At 42.6% G+C, this 21,123-nt stretch overlaps 1 protein-coding gene across 3 annotated transcripts in view; it reads left to right on the top strand.

Moving 5' to 3' along the window:
• Positions 1 to 21,123, top strand: part of LOC111979706 (SPRY domain-containing SOCS box protein 4-like) — a 127,324-nt gene that overhangs the window by 55,683 nt on the left and 50,518 nt on the right. For 2 of the 3 annotated variants that reach the window (XM_024010374.1, XM_024010375.2), the window contains one exon: positions 6,592 to 7,526. In XM_024010374.1, the coding sequence (XP_023866142.1) occupies positions 6,794 to 7,526 (733 nt within the window). In that variant the 5' untranslated portion in view covers positions 6,592 to 6,793. Of the gene's footprint in view, positions 1 to 6,591; positions 7,527 to 10,074; positions 10,297 to 21,123 lie in introns of those variants that run through there. The other variant, XM_024010376.2, reaches the window with a different exon arrangement.

Raw genomic sequence — 21,123 nt, 5'->3', positions numbered from 1 at the left:
TCGTAATTTTCAGTGCAGCCTGAAATGAAAAGCAGCCACTGCTGTCAAATGTTAATTCTTCAGAAAATAGTGTAACTTTAAATAAACTTTATGGCATCCAGTCACAACAAAGTGTGCTTTTTCTGCCATGCTGGTAAGTACAGTAGCTAGCTAGCTAAAAGTCACAACACAGATGAAAAGGGTTTAGTTAGCTTGAGCTATCTTACAGTTTGTAAACAAAGCCGCATAATGCGCACGTGATGGCGGTTTTGAGGCGTTACATATTTAAATTAGTTATGATTATAAGATGCTCTCCGGAGTGGAGCAGCGGTCTAAGGCACTGCGTCGCAGTCCTTGAGGTGTCACTACAAACCCAGGTTTGATCCCAGGCAGTGTCACAACCGGCCGTGACCGGGAGTCCCATAGAGTGGTGCACAATTGGCCCAGCGTTGTCCAGGTTAGGGGAGGGTTTGGCCGGGGTGGGCTTTACTTGGCTCATTGCGCTCTAGCGACTCCTTGTGCAGGCTGACTTCGGTCGTCAGTTAAACGGTGCTTCCGCCGACACATTGGTGCTGCTGGCTTCTAAAAAGACATTCATCGTAAAAATAAAAAAATAGAACTGTCAAACATCCTTTCTCCCAATTAAATTTATATGTAAGAATTGCAAGAAAAATCTATTGTGTGTGTCAATGACTACGTGCCTATCTGTGTGTATGGTTTCGATGTCCATGTTTATGTATGCCTGCTGTGTGTTTGTGGCTGCAATATATCAGGCCATTTAAAACTATCTAAACTGAATTCAAACTGATACATTGGTGCGATTTTTAACCAAGTGCTCCTGACCATTAAAATCGCCATTTAAAGGCTAACCTTCCAAAACACGCAGGCCTATCACAGTTTGTGTGTGTGTGTGTAAAGCAGATGTCTCTGCCTGTCAGGCTTTCATTGATTGCAGCACTGCAAATCGACTGGCCCATTTTGTTGGCAGCGTGATGTAATTTGTACCAATTTACAGGGTGTTAGTTCTGTTTTTACCTTTCGCTGATGGTCTACTGCTGCTACAGAGAGAGGGATGGAGGGGAAAGAGGTGGGAGGAGGGATAGAGTAAGGAAGAGTTTCTTTAGCCTAACAGGAGAGAGGGAATGATGGATGAAAATAAATGGAAGAGGGAGGGAGATTTCCCACATTTCTTTTTCTCTTTATATGGTCTAATGGGAGTAACGGGCCGCTTTCAGACTGAGTATAACTTCTTCTCTCATAAAGACCAATCATTCTGTGGAATTCAGTCTATATTTTGACATAATAACACTAAATAATGACATACTGCATACAATCTACCTACCCCTGGCATATCCTCACAAGGAATGAATCTCAACTATGTAGACACTAAAGGTTGTTTGGAATAGTTTGTATAGTCTTCACTGCAGTTCACCCCTAGCAACACACACACACACCTCTAATTGGAACCAGGGTTGCTACAAGCGTGTGTTTGTCTGTGTAAATGTATTGTTTTGGATTCCCATTAACAGACCGGTCTAGGTTCTTCCTCCTGTAAAGCTCACAGACTTTGTTTGATCATTTGTTCATGTCCCAGACATTATGATGGGGAGTGAGGAGTTTTCCCTAGGACTGTGTGTGTGTGGCTGTTCCTAGGTAATGACTGTGAGAAGAATGTCAGCCTGATGAACTGTGTGTGTGTGAGACTGTGTGTGTACAGTGCATTCATACCCTTTGACTTATTTCAGATTTTGTTGTGTTACAGCCTGAATTCAAAATGGTTGCGATTTGTTTGTTTTGTTTTTATCCATCTACTACAATACCTATGATGACAAAGTGAAAACATGTTTTCAGACATTTTTGCTAATGTATTAAAAAGGAAATACAGAAATATCTAATTTACATAAGTATTCACACCTCTGAGTCAATACTTTGTAGAAGCACCTTTGTCAGCGATTACAGCTGTGAGTCTTTTTGGGTTAATCTCTAAGAGCTTTCCACACCTGGATTGTGCAACTTTTACCCATTATTCTTGTCAAAATCTCTGTCAAATTAGTTGTTGATCATTGCGAGACAACCATTTTCAGGTCTTACTATAGATTCTCAAGAAGATTTCAGTGAAAACTGTAACTCAGCCACTCTGGAACATTCACTGTCTTCTTGGAAAGCAATTCCAGTGTAGATTTGGCCTTGTGTTTTAGGTTATTGTCCTGTTGAAATGTGAATTAATCTCCCAGTCTCTGGTGGAAAGCAGACTGAATCAGGTTTTCCTCTAGGATTTTGTGCTTAGCTCCATTCTGTTTATTTTTCATCCTGAAAAACTCCCCACTCCTTAACGATTACAAGCATACCTACAACATGATACAGCTACCACTATGCTTGAAAATATAGAGAGTGGTACTCAGTAATGTATTGGATTTGCCCCAAACATACATGTATCACTTTGTATTCAGGACAAAAAAGTGAATTGCTTTGCCACATTTTTTACAGTATTACTTTAGTGCCTTTTTGTGAACAGGATGTATGTTTTGGAGTATTTTTATTCTGTACTGGCTTCCTCCTTTTCACTCTGTCAATTAGGTTAGTATTGTGGAGTAACTACAATGTTGTTGATCCATTCTCAGTTTTTTCCCCATTTCCCCCCCCCCATCACAGTCACCATTGTCCTCATGGTGAAATCCCTAAGCGATTTCCTTCCCCTAGGCAACTGAGTTAGGAAGGACATCTGTATCTTTGTAGTGACTGGGTGTATTGATACACCCTCCAAAGTGTATTTAGTAACTTCACCATGATCATAGGGATGTTCAATGTCTGTTTTTTTGTACTAATGTTTTTATTTACCAATAGGTGCCCTTTGTGAGGCATTGGAAAACCTCCCAAGTCTTTGTGGTTGAATCTGTTTGAAATTCACTGCTCGACTGAGGGACCTTACAATGATCTGTATGTGTGTGGTTCAGAGATGTGTTCATTCAAAAATCATGTTAAGCAGTATTATTGCACACAGAGTGAGTCCATGCATCTTATTATATGACTCGTTAAGCACATCTTTACTTCTGAACTTATTAGGCTTGCCATAACAAATGTTGAATACTTTATTGACTTTCTTCATTTTTTAAATTAATTTGTAAAAATTCTAAAACAACTCAATTTTGACATTGACTCAATTTTGACACTAGTTGGGTAGGTACAACCTACCCAACTAGTCTGCCATCAAACATCTCTTTATCTGGTTCTATCTTGGTCACTTTTGGTCTGTGCCTTTGGTCGGTCTCTCTMTCTCTCTCCTCAAGAGAAACCCCATTTTTAGATGTTTCCCATCCTAACCTCCTTTGAGGGAGAGCCATGCTCATGTCAGTGTAACAACAAAACATATTCTCAATTGCCATGCGTGTGAGTGTGTGTGCCTGACACCTCTGCTGTCTGCTCCCCTAACTGCCACACCTGTCTAACCCAGCTAAACAAAGGGATGATGACAGAGAAAAGCACTCTCCTAAATGAGTCGGCAGAAGTCTGGGGGGAACCATGAAGTGTGCCAGAGACATGAGACAAATAGGGGAAGAGAGGGCATGTGTAAACAGCAGATGGTCATGTTGTAGCTCTTCACGCCAAACGCTGGGTCCAGGTCCCTTCAGAGGGGTAACCGTGGTAATGATGACCGTGGCGACGCAGGTCAGTGGTGAAGCAACCCCTTGACAACGAGTGTAACGCGTAGGTTGCCAGCCACATGCCATCCCAAACTGGTTCTGGGCCAGCTGAGTAGAGGAGCCATCTGGGGGGAGAGGGGATAAGTGGACGTGTGCGCGCGCACACACACACTCACACAGGCACAAACTGAACTCTGGTGCCACACACACTCTCTGCCAGCTCTCATGACGTCATTCCTCTTCTCATTTGATGGGAGGAAGACGGAGGGAGAGAGAGAGAGATGGGGTGAGCCAGGGCTGTCTGGTCACCCTCCTTCCTGTTAACTTACATAGACAGACCTCTCTCTTTCAGGCTGTGTCTTCCCTCCCTGTGTCGGAGTGTTGACTGTTTTACTGTGTTTGTGTCTGTGCTTACCTTAGCTTACATAGCAACAGTAGACCTCTCTTTCACAGTCTGACATCTGTGTGTACAGTACAGTACCGTTCAGTATATACTGTAACTGTCAGCTGTGTATACTTTTGTGTGTCTTTACCCCCAAGAGGTGCGTCAGTGCCACTTCCCAGTCTGAGGTATGAGTGTACCTTTCCCTGTGTTCAGGAAGTTATGTATACATCACTTCAGCTGAGCAGGAACTGTCTGTCTGTGTGTGTGTGTCTGTTTGTGTGCATCCATGCAGCCAAGTGGGACCTGTTTGTGTGTGTGTTTGTCGGAACAGGAACTGCCTGCTAGCGTTATGTAGAGCCCTAGTATTTTTTACTTATTATCAGCCAATCTTATATGATCTCCTAGTTCAGTGTTCCTTTTCACATCACTTGTGATTAATGATGTTTTGGCTGTGGCAAACAGGGACTTTGTTTGAAGAGTTTTTTTAGGCCCGGGTAGCTCAAGGGATTGGGGCAATAAATTATGACATTTTTTTCCCTTCCTGTTTTTGCCAACTCTGCTCCTTTTCTAAAATGCGCTCATTAAAAATGCATTATCTAAATGAACGCTAGCCGCCTCTGAGTTGTAGTCTTGGCTGTAGAGGAACACCACTCAGGATGCTTTAACCCTTTACACTCCTGGGAATGGGCAAATATGGATAAGGGCTGGGAATTGATCAATATGGATAAGGGCTGGGAATTGATCAATATGGATAAGGGCTGGGAATTGATCAATATGGATAAGGGNAGGGCTGGGAATTGATCAATATGGATAAGGGCTGGGAATTGATCAATATGGATAAGGGCTGGGAATTGATCAATATGGATAAGGGCTGGGAATTGGCCAATATGGATAAGGGCTGGGAATTGCMARGGACCTCACGATATTACCATGATACTTCGGTGCCGATATATATACTGCAATTCTCTATGTATGGCGATTTGATGTTCCAAACATAAATACTCATCATATATATGTCTGCTGCAGAGGGACAAGAGAGCCATGAGAAAATACGTTTTGATCAGTCATGGGGGAAACATTTTTTTAGTTTTTGTGCAGGTACAGCCAACTAGCACAAATAATATTGTGATATTGTAAAAGCGATACGACCCCCCCCCATCACAAAATATATTTCTTACAGAATAATAATGAAAAGCATATTCAATGCACTTTTATGACTCAAAGAAGAGTCATTTTTGAACTCTCCTAGTTGTGCCATTGAGAAACTAGAGCAAGCACACTTGTAGTTGTTTTGCTTGGAGCGCAGCCCTGCACCTCCGCATCACACAATTAGTTGTTTATGCAATCCAAAAACGGGCCATTATAAATCGTAATCTGGGTCAGGTGGGCATCATTTGAAATCTTGTTCTATTGCCAACATGAATAGCTAAGTTATGATCTTACAGAGTTAGGCTTTCAYAGGGCAATTCAGAGAAACAGATTGGAATTTTGGTGCGCATAGAAAAGAGTCATGCGTGCATTCAGGTGCCTGTTCCTCTATGAATTTTCTCACAATAGAAAAAACATTGATCATAAACGTTGACACTTTATATGACATGAGTTTTATGATATGGAAATGTGAAGTGCACATTTGGATGTTTGGCTTGCTCGTATGACATCAACGCKGTATTTATTATCATCTTCAATGTCTCATAGATTATTCCTCTTAATTTACTGCATTTCCCTCAGAAAATACATTTTTTTCAAAAGTTGCCTAATTAGCGGGAGTGACGGGGGTAACTTCTTGTCTTGTGCTGAAGTTCAGAACGTCTGTCAGTCAACTCATACAGCGCTGTGAAGCGCGGAGCCTGAGCGCTGACATCATTTAGAGAATGTTCATGTACAGCCACTGCGTTCCGATTTAGGCACTTATTTTTTATTTATTTAACCTTTAWTTTATCAGGGAGTCATGCTGAGATCAAGGTCTATTTTACAGATGAACCCTGAATTACACAAATTACAGAAAATACACACAATATAAATACAAAATGCAAGGAGAAAGAAAGAAAAACCAAATCAGTGTCCAAATCTGCCATTTTCAACCTGTATGTGGGTACGAATGTAGAGGGTTAACAGTATGTGTGTGGGCATCTGTACTCTTTAATGCAGATGTTGAAAGAGTAGGCCTGCCTTCGATCAGTGTGTGTGGGTGTGTTAGTCTGGAAAGGGGGTAGGTTAGTCAGGAAGTGTTTGTTTGCAGTACACCCGTCCTTTTAGTTTATTTGTTCCTGTTAACACCCCCACATGTTTGTGTTTTGCATGAAGAGCTGTGGAGTAGCCTTCATACTGCCCTCTGATCTACTCTGTTATCTCTCTCTCGCTCCCTCTCTCGCTGCCTTTCCACTTCTCTCCATCTTTTTCCCTGTCGTTCACACTTTGTCTCTGTCTGTCTCTCTCCCTCCCTGTCTGTCTGTCTGTCTCTCTCTCTAGTACTTTGTTTGACTGTGTTTTTCAGGGAGGCAGTGATTCCTGCCAGAACAGAGCAGTCATAACAATCTGTAACCTTACATGTACTCACATTCTCCTCTCTCTGCGCTCTCCTCGCAGGCGTGTCTTCGTTGGCCCCTTTTGAAGGCGGATTTGTGGCGTGAGCCTGCAACAGGAGTGCATCATCACCACTCCCTGTGGTTCCACTGGTTACTGCACTGAAAATCCGCTTTGATGAGGTAACGCCGGGGCGACGGAGGACCAAACCGACCCAAACTAACAGCTTCCTCCCCCTTTCCACTCCCCCTTTCTCACCGCCACCATGGGCCAGAAAATCTCTGGCGGCATCAAGTCAGTGGACAGTCGCGGCGAGGGCGGCTCACCCTCGTTCCGTCCCTCGGCCCACCGCCGGCTCCTCCACCCCGAGCTGCGGGGCCCCGACTTCCACAAGCCACCCCGGTTGGACCTACTTCTAGACATGCCCGCCGCGCCTCCAGACCTACAGCTCCGCCACGCCTGGAACCCAGAGGATCGCTCGCTCAACGTCTTCATCAAGGAGGAGGACAAACTGACCTTCCACCGCCACCCCGTAGCCCAGAGCACCGACTGCATCCGCGGCCAAGTGGGCTACACGCGGGGACTTCACGTCTGGCGGATCCACTGGCCAGTGAGACAGCGAGGAACACATGCCGTGGTGGGAGTTGCCACCGCTGACGCCCCCTTACACTCGGTCGGCTACATGGCGCTAGTGGGCAGTGACTCAGAGTCCTGGGGGTGGGACTTGGGCAGGAACCGACTGTACCATGACAGTAAGAACCGGGCCCAGGCTTCCCTACCTTCATATCCGTGTTTCTTAGAGCCAGAGGAGGCTTTCGTGTTGCCGGACGCTCTTCTAGTGGTGTTGGATATGGACGAGGGCACGTTGAGTTTCACGGTGGACGGACAGTACCTGGGAGTGGCGTTCAGAGGCCTGAAGGGGAAGAAGCTGTACCCCATCGTCAGCGCCGTGTGGGGCCACTGCGAGATCAGCATGAGATACGTCAACGGACTGGATCGTAAGTGTCCTCTCCTCTTTAATCTCTTGTTCTACTGTCTCTCACAGGAATTAATAAGTAGAGGTCTAGACTTGCCTTGTATTTTGCGTCATTATATACAGTTGAAGTCGGACGTTTACATACACCTTAGCCAAATAGATTTAAACTCAGTTTTTCACAATTCCTGACATTTAAACCTAGTAAAAATTCCCTGTTTTAGGTCAATTAGGATCACCACTTTATTTTAAGAATGTGAAATCTCAGAATAATAGTAGAGAGAATTATTTATTTCAGCTTTTATTTCTTTCATCACATTCCCAGTGGGTTAGAAGTTTACATACACTCAATTAGTATTTGGTAGCATTGCCTTTAAATTGTTTAACTTGGGTGAAACGTTTCGGGTAGCCTTCCACAAGCTTCCCACAATAAGTTGGGTGAATTTTGGCCCATTCCTCCTCACAGAGCTGGTGTAACTGAGTCAGGTTTGTAGGCCACCTTGCTCGCACATGCTCTTTCAGTTCTGCCCTCACATTTTCTATAGGATTGAGGTCAGGGCTTCGTGATGTCCACTCCAATACCTTGACTTTGTTGTCTTTAAGCCATTTTGCCACAACTTTGGAAGTATGCTTGGGGTCATTGTCCATTTGGAAGACCCATTTGCGACCAAGCTTTAACTTCCTGACTGATGTCTTGAGATGTTGCTTCAATATATCCACATAATTTTCCTGCCTCATGATGCCATCTATTTTGTGAAGTGCACCAGTCCCTCCTGCAGCAAAGCACCCCCACAACATGATGTTACCACCCCCGTGCTTCACGGTTGGGATGGTGTTCTTCAGCTTGCAAGCCTCCCCCTTTTTCCTCTAAACATAATGATGGTCATTATGGCCAAACAGTTATATTTTTGTTTCATCAGACCAGAGGACATTTCTCCAAAAGCACGATCTTTGTCCCCATGTGCAGTTGCAAACCGTAGTCTGTCTTTTTTATGGCGGTTTTGGAGCAGTGGCTTCCTTGCTGAGCAGCCATTCAGGTTATGTTGATATAGGACTCGTTTTACTGTGGATACAGATACTTTGTACCTGTTTCCTCCAGCATCTTCACAAGGGCCTTTGCTGTTGTTCTGGGATTGATTTGCACTTTTCGCACCAAAGTACGTTCAACTCTAGGAGACAGAACGCGTCTCCTTCCTGAGCGGTATGACGGCTGCGTGGTCCCATGGCGTTTATACTTGCATACTATTGTTTGTACAGATGAACGTGGTACTTTCAGGCATTTGGAAATTGCTCCCAAGGATGAACCAGACTTGTGGAGGTCTACAATTTTTTTTCTGAGTTCTTGGCTGACTTCTTTTGATTTTCCCATGATGTCAAGCAAAGAGGCACTGAGTTTGAAGGTAGGCCTTGAAATACATCCACAGGTAAACCTCCAATTGACTCAAATGATGTCAATTAGCCCATCAGAAGCTTCTAGAGCCATGATGGAATTGTCTGGAATCTTCCAAGCTGTTTAAAGGCACAGTCAACTTAGATTATGTAAACTTCTGACCCACTGGAATTGTGATAGTGAATTATAAGTGAAATAATCTGTCTGTAAAGAATTGTTGGAAAAATGACGTGTCATGCACAAAGTAGATGTCCTAACCGACTTGCCAAAACTATAGCTTGTTAACCTCTCTAGGGTACGTGAGACGTTAGCGTCCCACCTCTTCAACAGCCAGTGAAAGTGCAGGGCGCCAAATTCAAAACAACAGTAATCCCATAATTTAAATTCCTCAAACATACACGTTTTTTACACCATTTTAAAGATACAGTTGTTGTAAATTCAAAAAGGTTTTACTACGAAAACACACTAAACGATTATGTTAGGTTAGAGCCAAGTCACAGAAAAAGACAGTAATTTTTCAAGCCAAAGAGAGGAGTAACAAAAAGCAGAAATAGAGATAAAATTAATCACTAACCTTTGATGATCTTCATCAGATGACACTYATAGGACTTCATGTTACACAATACATGTATGTTTTGTTCGGTGAAGTTCATATTTAAGTATCGTTGCTACTTAACGTGGATCCAAGTTCAGTTTTGAACCCTAAACTTTGCAGACCCAAGAGTCAGATCAAAATTGTAATAAAAACAGTCGTTGCAGGTGTGTGGGGAGAGGGAGTTTAAACATGTTCTTCAAAGAAACAGTGTTTAGCCTGAGACCAGAGGAACACCCGGCGATTCTCGCCACACACACGCACTATGGGATGAGAACTATATTATATGGAGGGAGAATGGTTAGAGTGAATGAACACGCCAATTGGAAAAATTAGATTTCAGTCTTGGAGGTGTGTTTCCTGACCGATTCTGCTTTTGGTTAATGATGTTTTCCCCCATGAGACACTGAAGACACGGAAACCTTTTTTCACTTCCTCAAAACCCCCAGAATTAATCTAAAGATATCTGTAATAAATGTTGATGTTTTTGCCAAGAATGGTTTCATTGTGCAGTTATACATCTAACTAAATAGTTTGGTGCAGTATTCCTCAAGTAAAAAAAATGTGTGACGTGTTGTCTTATGTAACCAGAAACAACACGGAGCTGCTGGGCCTCGGAGTATGTTGGTGTTCTCAAGGACTCAGCACTTCAACATCGACAGCATTGCTCATTATGTAAAGGGACCATTGGTCAAGCCACCTAGCTTAACCAGGTTAATATCTGGTCGATATAAGACCATCATAGAAGTCTTATGAAGTGTTATTTTTATATATCCTTGATCATTTGGAATGGATATAATGCTTCTACACTATCTTATGTAATATCTCAAAGTGATATGACTATGTGTTGTTAGCAAATCATCTAAATAAAATGTTGACAGTGCAGGAAACAAAGAACCCTGTTCATTGCCAAGCTAAATGACTTCAGTGTCTACACTATCTCTACATCGGCCTATAACGACCGAATCAGATACTGTAGCTTCTGCTTTGCTTCAGGATCTGCCCTCTCGTATTCTGAACAGTCATTGTATCTTTTCCAGGAAAGCATCCAATAATGACGCAAGGTAAAGTTCTATGTTGCCTTCAAAGGGCTTTGCTTTCCTCATCTGTTCCCCTTCATGATCACTTTGGTTTAAAATACCTCCCACCATGCTTCTCAGATCAGTGGTATGAAGAGGTGTAGAGGAAGCATATTTAGCAATTTTTCTACCATTACTGTACCCCCAGGTATTATTGTATTACTATTGTATTACCATTGTATTACCATCTTACAGTCGGAAGTTTACATACACTTAGGTTGGAGTCGTTAAAACTCGTTTTTCAACCACACATTTCTTGTTAATCAGGGAAAACAAACTCGGACAGGATATAGCTGGATGCACATGCACATTAGGCTAATTCAGGACACGAATTGTAGATTATATGCCCTGATATCAGGAGCTGATGGCGAAAAGTATGATAAACTATTCAGAGACTGAAACGAATACATCAGATGACAAATATTAAAGGAGACCGGATTTATATACAATCCCGAAATCAGCTGTAACTATCAATAGTAAAACAAAGCTTAAAACAATGTTTGAGTGAACATGAATCCGAAAAATGAATGGTGAAGTCACTTCCGGACATGGTTGACTCCGCCTTCTTCTCCTTAGTCTATGGATTTGCTAGTTTCCATGAAACAGCTGCCTGTGTTAGCTGCCAGGTTAGTGCAGTGTCCTTAGCTAGCTAGCTACATTAGCTAGCTAGCCACATTAGCTAGCTATATTGTGCTAGCTAGCGAATATGCTAACATTAGCTAGCTAATCATTTGGCTATGGGCTGGCACTGGCAGTATGGGATTATGGAGAGTGAATTAAATAGTTTCTAAGTCATCTTTCTACAAAATAGCAAGATTAGTACAGATAACTTGGAATCTAGACCATAAGCAATACGCATGGATAATCATTGCCAAACAACGCTACTGCCACCTTCTGGTTTGGAGTATTTTAACAAGGCTAAGTGGCTGAAGACTTCCAAGGTCTTTGCTGTGTGAACACAAAATAGATTTACTGCTGACGCTGTTCATAGGTGCTAAGTACTGCCAGCAGGTGTGCCTTTGACAATCCTGCCGGTGTGTCTGAGGTTTGTTGCGTCTTTTCATGCTAGACGAGTCACTTCACATCTCTGCTGCTAACACACTGACCTTTCTTTGAAGTTCTCAGGTTTTTAGGTAGTGAAACCTATTGTTTTCACACCACCTGAGCACATTACATGAGACCCCATGTTACAAATCTGGTGTTGTGCATCTTTGGTTCCTTGTCCCTTTTTGTGCCACAGTGGACATTGGCTTATGTTGGTCTTTTCCTAGGTTAGGCCCTGTTTAAAGCAGCCCATTTATAATCCAAAGTGGTTTAACTTAACCGTTCACATTTACCGGTCCTGCTGTGGAAAAACCTCAGACACACCGGTAGGATTTCACGGATAGGAACAGCAATGGCCTAGGTCTGAGAATCTCTAAGCCTGTTCAAAGCACCAGTTGAAAAGTATTTTCTATGCTTGGAAATGGTTACGGCAGTTGTGTGCTTCCAAGCTTTAGTCTGGAAAAAGTGGAATGAATGTTGAAAGCTCTTGTCCTTGAAAGGTAGTCGTTCTAAAGAATTGTTTTGATTGTGTACAGTCGGAGGTTGAAAGCCTCCGCTAAAGAGAAGATGTATAACGGTTCACTTTAAGGATGAGACATGGTGTGTGTGAATATGTGTGTCTGCATGGAACTGCAGCCTGATATGTTTATGCAGGTTTTGTGTGCAGATGCGCAGCGTGTGATAAGAATGCTTTCAATTTACTGCTAAACAATGCGGAAGGTAGATCCCGTGTGATGCTATTTTTGGGGAGATAAATTAGTAAATGTGGAGATGGGAAATCCAGTTGCCCTCCAGAGGTGTGTGTTGTGTGTTTGTCGTACTACAGTTTTTTTTCTTTTCAGGAATAGAAATTCAAATCAGATTTAACTTCATTCAAAAAATAGATGCACATTTTGAGCACTGCCAACAACTGATGATTAAAATGTTGGAATTGAGATGAGGTTTGAATAAAGCTAGCTGCATCTGCTGTTTAGCACGCATGACTCACTGTCATGAAGTCATCATGGATGTCTGTCTGCCGCTGGGATGACGTGTGTGTGCGTGTGTGTGTTAATTTGTCTCTGTGGGTGCATGTCCTTTGTGTGATTTTGTGCTTGTTCGTGTGTGTGKCTTGGTACACAGTATGTTTTCTTGTCCCCATGGGAATCTGTAGACAGAGTGTGTGTGGACAGAGTGTGTTGAATTGGTGTGAGTGAAAGGTCTGAAAGTACTGATTGTGTTGATCTTTCAGAGCAGGCAGAGGAGGGTAAAGGAGGGAGGATGGAGGATGGAATGGGTGGAGGGATAGAGGGACTCTGCTGGTCAGTGTCTGTATTGAATGTTACACACAGTAGGCTTTGGCTGAGACACAGGCAGGCACTATGTATGTACTCAATGTGTGTAATTTTATCATGTGCCTTTGTCCCGTCCAGGGATGCTCACAGAGCCCCAGTGTCATGACCAGCGAGATGTGACTGGCATATGTCTTGTGTGTGTGTATATGAGGTAAAGGTGATTTCTGTGAGAAGGGAGAGCGTCTGTCAAACAGGGAGCCATGTGTGTGTGTGTGTGTGTGTGTGTGTGTATGATCCTTTGGGCTGAATCTGTTAGGTGCTTTGCTACTGATGGGGTCTCCTCTCTGGTGCCAGGAACGTGTGTCAGGAAGCTGGTAGACATTTACATTTTACATTTAAGTCATTTAGCAGACGCTCTTATCCAGAGCGACTTACAAATTGGAAAGTTTCATACATATTCATCCTGGTCCCCCGTGGGGAATGAACCCACAACCCTGGCGTTGCAAGCGCCATGCTCTACCAACTGAGCCACACGTAGAACGCATATACACACACACACACCACACACACCCACACACACACACACACACCCACAACACACACACACAACCACCACACACACACACACACACACACCACCACAACACACACACACACACACACACACACAAACACACACACACACAACACAACCCACACACACACACACACACACCACACACAACACCACACACACACACACCACAACACACAACCACACAACACACACACACACACACACACACACACACACCACACACACACACACACACACCACACACACACACACAACACCACACACACACACACACACACACACACACACACACACCCCACACACACACACACACAACACACACACACACACACACACAGAAGCCTGAGACAAAAATGCTGCGCACAAATCCAATCAAATTTTATTGGTCACATACAGTGAAGTCGGAAGTTTACATACACTTAGGTTGGAGTCATTAAATCGTTTTTCAACCACTCTACAAATTTCTTGTTAACAAACTATAGTTTTTGGCAAGTCGGTTAGGACATCTACTTTGTGCATGACACACAAATTTTTCCACAATTTGTTTACAGATAGACTATTTCACTTATAATTCACTATATCCAAAATCAAAACAAATCTGCCAAGACCTCAGATTTTTTTTTTGTAGACCTCCACAAGTCTGGTTCATCCTTGGGAGCAATTTCCAAATGCCTGAAAGTTCCATGTTCATCTGTACAAACAATAGTACGCAAGTATAAACACCATGGGACCACGTAGTCATCATACCGCTCAGGAAGGAGACGYGTTCTGTCTCCTAGAGTTTAACGTACTTTGGTGTGAAAAGTGCAAATCAATCCCAGAACAACAGCAAAGGACCTTGTGAAGATGCTGGAGGAAACGGGTACAAAAGTTTCTGTATCCACAGTAAAACGAGTCCTATATCGACATAACCTGAAAGGCTGCCCAGCAAGGAAGCCACTGCTCCAAAACCGCCATAAAAAAGACAGACTACGGTTTGCAACTACACATGGGGACAAAGATCGTGCTTTTGGAGAAATGTCCTCTGGTCTGATGAAACAAAAATAGAACTGTTTGGCCATAATGACCATCGATATGTTTGGAGGAAAAAGGGGGATGCTTGCAAGCTGAAGAACACCATCCCAACCGTGAAGCACAGGGGTGGTAACACCATGTTGTGGGGGTGCTTTGCTGCAGGATGGACTGATGCACTTCACAAAATAGGGGGTATCATGAGGAAGTATAATTATGTGGATATATTGAAGCAACATCTCAAGACATCAGTCAGGAAGTTAAAGCATGGTCGCAAATGGGTCTTCCAAATGGACAATGACCCCAAGCATACTTCCAAAGTTGTGGCAAAATGGCTTAAGGACAACAAAGTCAAGGTATTGAAGTGGCCATCACGAAGCCCTGACCTCAATCCTATAGAAAATGTGAGGGCAGAACTGAAAAAGTGTGTGCAAGCAAGAAGGCCTACAAACCTGACTCACTTACACCAGCTCTGTGAGGAGGAATGGGCCAAAATTCACCCAACTTATTGTGGGAAGCTTGTGGAAAGCTACCCGAAACGTTTGACCCAAGTTAAACAATTTAAAGGCAATGCTACCAAATACTAATTGAGTGTGTGTAAACTTCTGACCCACTGGGAATGTGATGAAAGAAATAAAAGCTGAAATAAATCACTCTACTATTATTGACATTTCACATTCTTAAGATAAAGTGGCTGACCTAAGACAGGGAATTTTTACTCTAATTAAATGTCAGGAATTGTGAAAAACTGAGTTTAAATGTATTTGGCTAAGGTGTATGTAAACTTCCGACTTCAACTGTACACATGGTTAGCAGATGTTAATGCGAGTGTAGCAAAATGCTTGTGCTTCTAGTTACAACAGTGCAGTAACATCTAACAAGTMATCTAACAAATTCACAACGACTACCTTATACACACAAATGTAAAGGGATGAATAAGAATATGTACATATAAATTTATGGATGAGCGACAGCCGTGCGGCATAGGCAAGATCCAGTAGATGGTATTGAATACAGTATATATATTCTGCCCTGGAATTGCATTCCCATGCAAAACTAGACAGATAGCTAACAACTAATTCTTCAATTAAACTCCCAAGGCGTGACTTTTCTTGAATGAATATATTGAAAACATTTATGTTGTGAAGCTGCAAAATACAGAAAATAATATACTTTAGTTTTCAATTCACATCGACATACTGCCGCTGTACATTATACATTTCAAGTTGAAGTTGCATAAATACAAAGCACGTGCAAAGGTACCATGTATCTGGCATGATGCCAAACCATATAGCTAATTGTTACTCATATGGTAATTGGCTAACTGTTACTCATRTGGTAATTGGCTAATACTGTAACAAAACTACAGTATTGCATGTTTTACAATTCCATTTACATGACGCACGAGCAAAGTAATACAGCTGCTGGCATACATGAAAGGCAAGGCAATATGTGTGAGTAAATGCAACCAACTAACATTGATAAGATAGCAATTCTATCAATAACAAAATTATCATCACAAGCAATATGCTTGAATCGAATTTACAAACAAATATTTTCCGAGGCTGAAGCGTGACAAGAAATAACTGCACTGAAAGCCCTGCACCGTAGCGTTGTTTTTAGCTGCTTCTCTGCGTGCAGAACAACTACTCTACTTCCTGTTTCCCTACAGTCTTTCTAAGGACCAGAAAGCTCCGATAGGGGGCGATAAACATCATGGAACACGATGAAAATCCATCTTAACCACTGTAATAAAATCATCTGTTACCTTCTAACAGGATGGCAGMACAATATACATATGAGATGAGTAATGTAGGATATGTAGACATTATTAAAGTGGCGTTATTTAAAGTGACTAGTGATACATTTATTAAATGTATTAGAGTGGCCAGAGATTTGTCTATGTTGGCAGCAGCCACTCAATGCTAGTGATGGCTGATTAACAGTCTGATGGCCTTGAGATAGAAGCTGTTTTTCAGTCTCTTGGTCCCAGCTTTGATGCACCTGTACTGACCTCGCCTTCTGGATGATAGTGGGGTGAACAGGCAGTGGCTCGGGTGGTTGTTGTCTTTTATGATCTTTTTGGCCTTCCTGTGACATCGGGTGCTCTAGGTGTCCTGGAGGGCAGGTAGTTTGCCCCCGGTGATGGTGATGCGTTGTGCAGACCGCAATACCCTCTGGAGAGCCTTGCGGTTGTGGGCGCTGCAGTTGCCGTACCAGGCGGTGATACAGCCCGACAGGATGCTCTCGGTTGTGCATCTGTAACAGTTTGTGAGTGTTTTAGGTGACAAGCCACATTTCTATAGCCTCCTGAGGTTGAAGAGGCGCTATTGCGCCGCCTTCACCACGCTGTCTGTGTGGGTGGACCATTTCAGTTTGTCTGTGATGTGTGCGCCGAATAACTTTCCACCAGCGGGGTGGAGATGTTGTTTCCTACCCTCACCACCTGGGGGCGGCCGTCAAAGTCCAGGACCCAGTTGCACAGGGCGGGGTCAAGACCCAGCGTCATGTCGAGTTTGGAGGGTACTATGGTGTTGAATGCTGAGCTGTAGTCAATGAACAGCATTCTTACATAGGTATTCCTCTTGTCCAGATGGGATRGGGCAGTGTGATGGCGATTGCATCATCTGTGGACCACATGCTTCCTCTTGAAGCATGTGGGAACAGCAGACTGGGATAGGGATTGATTGAATATATATGTCCGTAAACACACCAGCCAGCTAGTCTGCGCATACTCTGAGGACGCGGCTTTGGATTCCGTCTGGGCTGGCAGCCTTCCGAGGGTTAACACGTTTAAATGTTTTACTCACTTTGGCCACGGAGGAGACCCCACAGGCTTTGGTAGCGGGCCGTGTCAGTGGTACTGTATTGTCCTCAAAGCGAGCAAATAAGTTGTTTAATTTGTCTGGGAGCAAGATGTCGATGTCCGCGACGGGGCTGGTTTTCTTTTTGTAATCCGTGATTGACTGTAGACCCTGCCACATACGTCTCGTGTTTCAGCCATTGCTACTGATGGTGTCTCCACCGCTCACACACACTGACACTCTCTCTGTCTCTCTGTGTGTGTGTGTGTGTGTGTGTGTGTGTGTGTGTGTGTGTGTGTGTGTGTGTGTGTGTGGGTGGGGTGCTTGGCAGTACAGTAATGACTTTACGTTAATAGTTCTTTTCGCGTCATTGAATGGAATGGAGTTTATTGGGTTATTTATGAGTTATTGTTGGACAATATAGAACATAAAATAATAAGAGATTGATCACCATTGTATCTTCTAAAAAGCTGTTTGGCTTTTCTCATCTTTTCTGCTATGGCCCCATTGCGCCAGAGTAGTTAATCACAGTACGCTACTGTAATTCACACGGTTTCACATAGAAGTAGAACTCCCGGTACTCCGGATGCATGGCTGGTATGCAACCTGAGTTATGACCTTATTTACTAAGGGATCAATCCTTACTGGAGTTTTAGTGTAAATATCCCATTAACATCCATGCATTTTAAATGAAGTACCCAAACATCATAAGTTAGTCTCTCTCTCTCTCTTTCTCTCCCTCTCTCTCTCTCTTTCTCTCCCTCCCTCTCTCTCTCTTTCTCTCCCTCCCTCTCTCTCTCTTTCTCTCCCTCCCTCTCTCTCATTCAATTCAAGGGGCTTTATTGGCATGGGATGCATATGTTAACATTGCCAAAGCAAGTGAGGTATATAATATACAAAAGTGAAATAAACAATAAAAATTAACAGTAAACATTCCACTCACAGAAGTTCCAAAATAATAAAGACATTACAAATGTCATTATGTATATATACTGTGTTGTAATGATGTACAAATGGTTAAATTACAAAAGGGAATATAAATAAGCATAAATATGGGTTGTATTTACAATGGTGTTTGTCTCTATGTGGTCGTTATCTCACAGCATGCGAGTTGGTAATAAGCTGATACTGTGCTGTACTTCCTCATCACTCACCCATATAGGGGGGCTATGGTGAACAACAGGGATAAGGTAGCAATATACAGTATGGTTAAACTCCTGGTAGTCTACTTCATGCAAACATACACCTTCATGCAAACATACACATTCTTAATATTGAGTTTGCACACACTTTTGCCCTCAGAATAGTCTCAATTCGTCGGGGCATGGACTCTACCAGGTGTCGAAAGCGTTCCACAGGGATGCTAGCCCATGTTGACTCCAAAGCGTCCCACGGTTTTTGTCAAGTTGGCTGGATGTTCTTTGCGAGCTCTGGTAAAGGTCATGAATTTTGTTTTTTGTACATTCAAGACCAGTTTAAGACCATAAAGGGAGGCCAACAGCCTGAACCAGAGGAGCACATGAATATATGACTCTTATCATCTGCATATAGATGCTACTTTGCTGGTTAATAAAAATTGAGAACAACACAGGAGCTAAAATGGAACCCTGGGGCACACCTCTATCAATCTCAACAAAGCTAGATGTGTGATTGTCAGTTTATACACATTGTGTTCTGTCAGAAAGATAGTTCCAAACCAATTTACTGCCGCTTCACTGAAAACAATGTTTGAGTCTAGCTAGAAACAAATCATGGTCAATTGAATCAAATGCCTTTGATAAATCAACAAACAGAGCAGCACAATGTTGCTTTTTATTAAGTGCATTTATGATGTAATTTGCCACTGCCATAGCTGCAGTTGTGGTGCTGTGCCCCGATCTAAAGCCAGACTGATCCCTGCTCAGTATGTTCTTTTCAATTAAGATGTTTTTTTAACTGTGAGTTCGCTAGGGATTCATAGACTTTGACTTTGAATGACTGAGTTTAGAGATAGGACGATAGTTATTAGCATCTGAGGGTTCTCCACCCTTTAGTAGCGGGAGGAAATAAGCTGATTTCCAAATGCTGGGTATGGAATTGGTCAAGAGACTGTGAGCCACAGGTTCAGTAATAATACCAGCTGCTACATTTTAAGGGGTAGGGATCCAGGATGTCTGGACCTGCAAACTTTTTAGTGTCTATTGCCTTTAGTGCTTTATAGACCTCAGCATAAGAAACAGGCTCAAAGTTAAAATGGTTCACGAGGGCCTATATCATAGTTTACTTTAACAGAGCTTACATTAGAGGCCTGGGTCCCACCATTATCAAACACTTTATCTTTCACTTCATTAGAATCCATCATTAAATGGTCAGGAAGGCCAGAGGATACATTAGAACCTGACACTGATTGGATTAGCTTCCAGAACTTGCTAGGGTTGTTTAGGTTCTCTGTGACTGCATTTAGATAGTAATCTGATTTGGACTTCCTGATCAATCTTGTGCGTTTTGGTTCTTAGTGCTCTGAAGGAGGCCCAGTCAACAGAGGCATTTGTATGTCTAGCTTGAGCCCAARAGATATTTCTCTTTCTAATTAATTCTGCCAAGTTATCTGAAAACCAGGGATTGTCCCTTCCACTGATTCTACATTTCTTCACAGGGGCATGCTTATCACAAATGGACACAAATTTAATATAAAAATAGTCCAAGGCAGTGTCAACATTGGCAATCAGACTTACTCTGTCAATTTTATGGTAAGAAGGCTTGCTCATAAAACTGTCTAAAATGTCTTTTAAAAATATAACGGGGTTTGGCTTTGGTCATGTTTGTATTTCTAACACATGCGACTGCACAGTGATCACTGACATCATTACAGAATATCCCAGTCGATGTGTATTTGTGAGAGGTATTCGTTAGAATAATGTCCAATAAGCGTTGATTTGTTAGGTGCTCTGGGATTCGGTCTTGTAGGTAAAATAATAAATTGCACGAGATTCAGAGAGTCACACAGTTCTTTAAAAGAGTCCGATACAGATGTAAGCATGTCCCAGTTCAAATCTCCTAAAATAATGAATTTAGAGTCATTTAGCTTGTGCAGGACATCAGAAAGAGAGTTAAGTGCATCTCCYGAAGCCGAGGGCGGTCTGAAGCAGCCAACTACAGTGACGTGGGAGTCCTTATATACGTTCACTTTAACCGCAAGCAATTCAAGTGTTTGGCTTTGGTAATTGAGAGAATTTCAGATGTGTTAAACTTGGATTTCACATAAATTTCAACCCCTCTACTCATCCGATCCATTCTAAAAACCGTGTACCCATCAATAGAAATCAAGTAATTTAACACAGAGTTCTTTAGCCAAGTTTCTGATAAAACCGTTATATCTGCATTTGTCATTTTGGCCCATATTCTAATCATGTCTATTTTTGGAAACTTCTGACATTAACATGCTGAAACCTGCTCCTAGGGAGTCGGTATAGATTGCATGGTGTCTACCGGACCAGGGGTTGGTCCCATATTACCAGAGATCAACAATAAAAGCACAACAATACATCTCAGTTGTCCAATGCGTGAGGACTTGGCGGAGCCAGCACCATTGTCAATAAAACAAACGGAGTCTTTCTACACAGAAAAAAAGTTATTCAAGAGTTTGAGATTATGGAAGGATGCCATCAAGTGTAGGCCCACATGCGTTTGAGAGTGGAACAAATGTAGCTGCAGAGAGAGACCAAGTTCCTGGTGGTATTGACATGATGGTCTCGTCGGAGTGTTTGCAAATTGTAGGGCATAAGGAGAGGATAATTCACTCACCCGTTGATCATTCAGCCTATTTAATCCAGGATAGCATTGAGTAAAGAGCAGGCACACTAACAGATACA

This window comes from Salvelinus sp. IW2-2015, linkage group LG19, assembly GCF_002910315.2.
Source record: "Salvelinus sp. IW2-2015 linkage group LG19, ASM291031v2, whole genome shotgun sequence".
Taxonomy (NCBI): domain Eukaryota; kingdom Metazoa; phylum Chordata; class Actinopteri; order Salmoniformes; family Salmonidae; genus Salvelinus; species Salvelinus sp. IW2-2015.
Note: the sequence above shows the minus strand (reverse complement) of the source record. Positions and strands in the feature narration are given on the sequence as shown.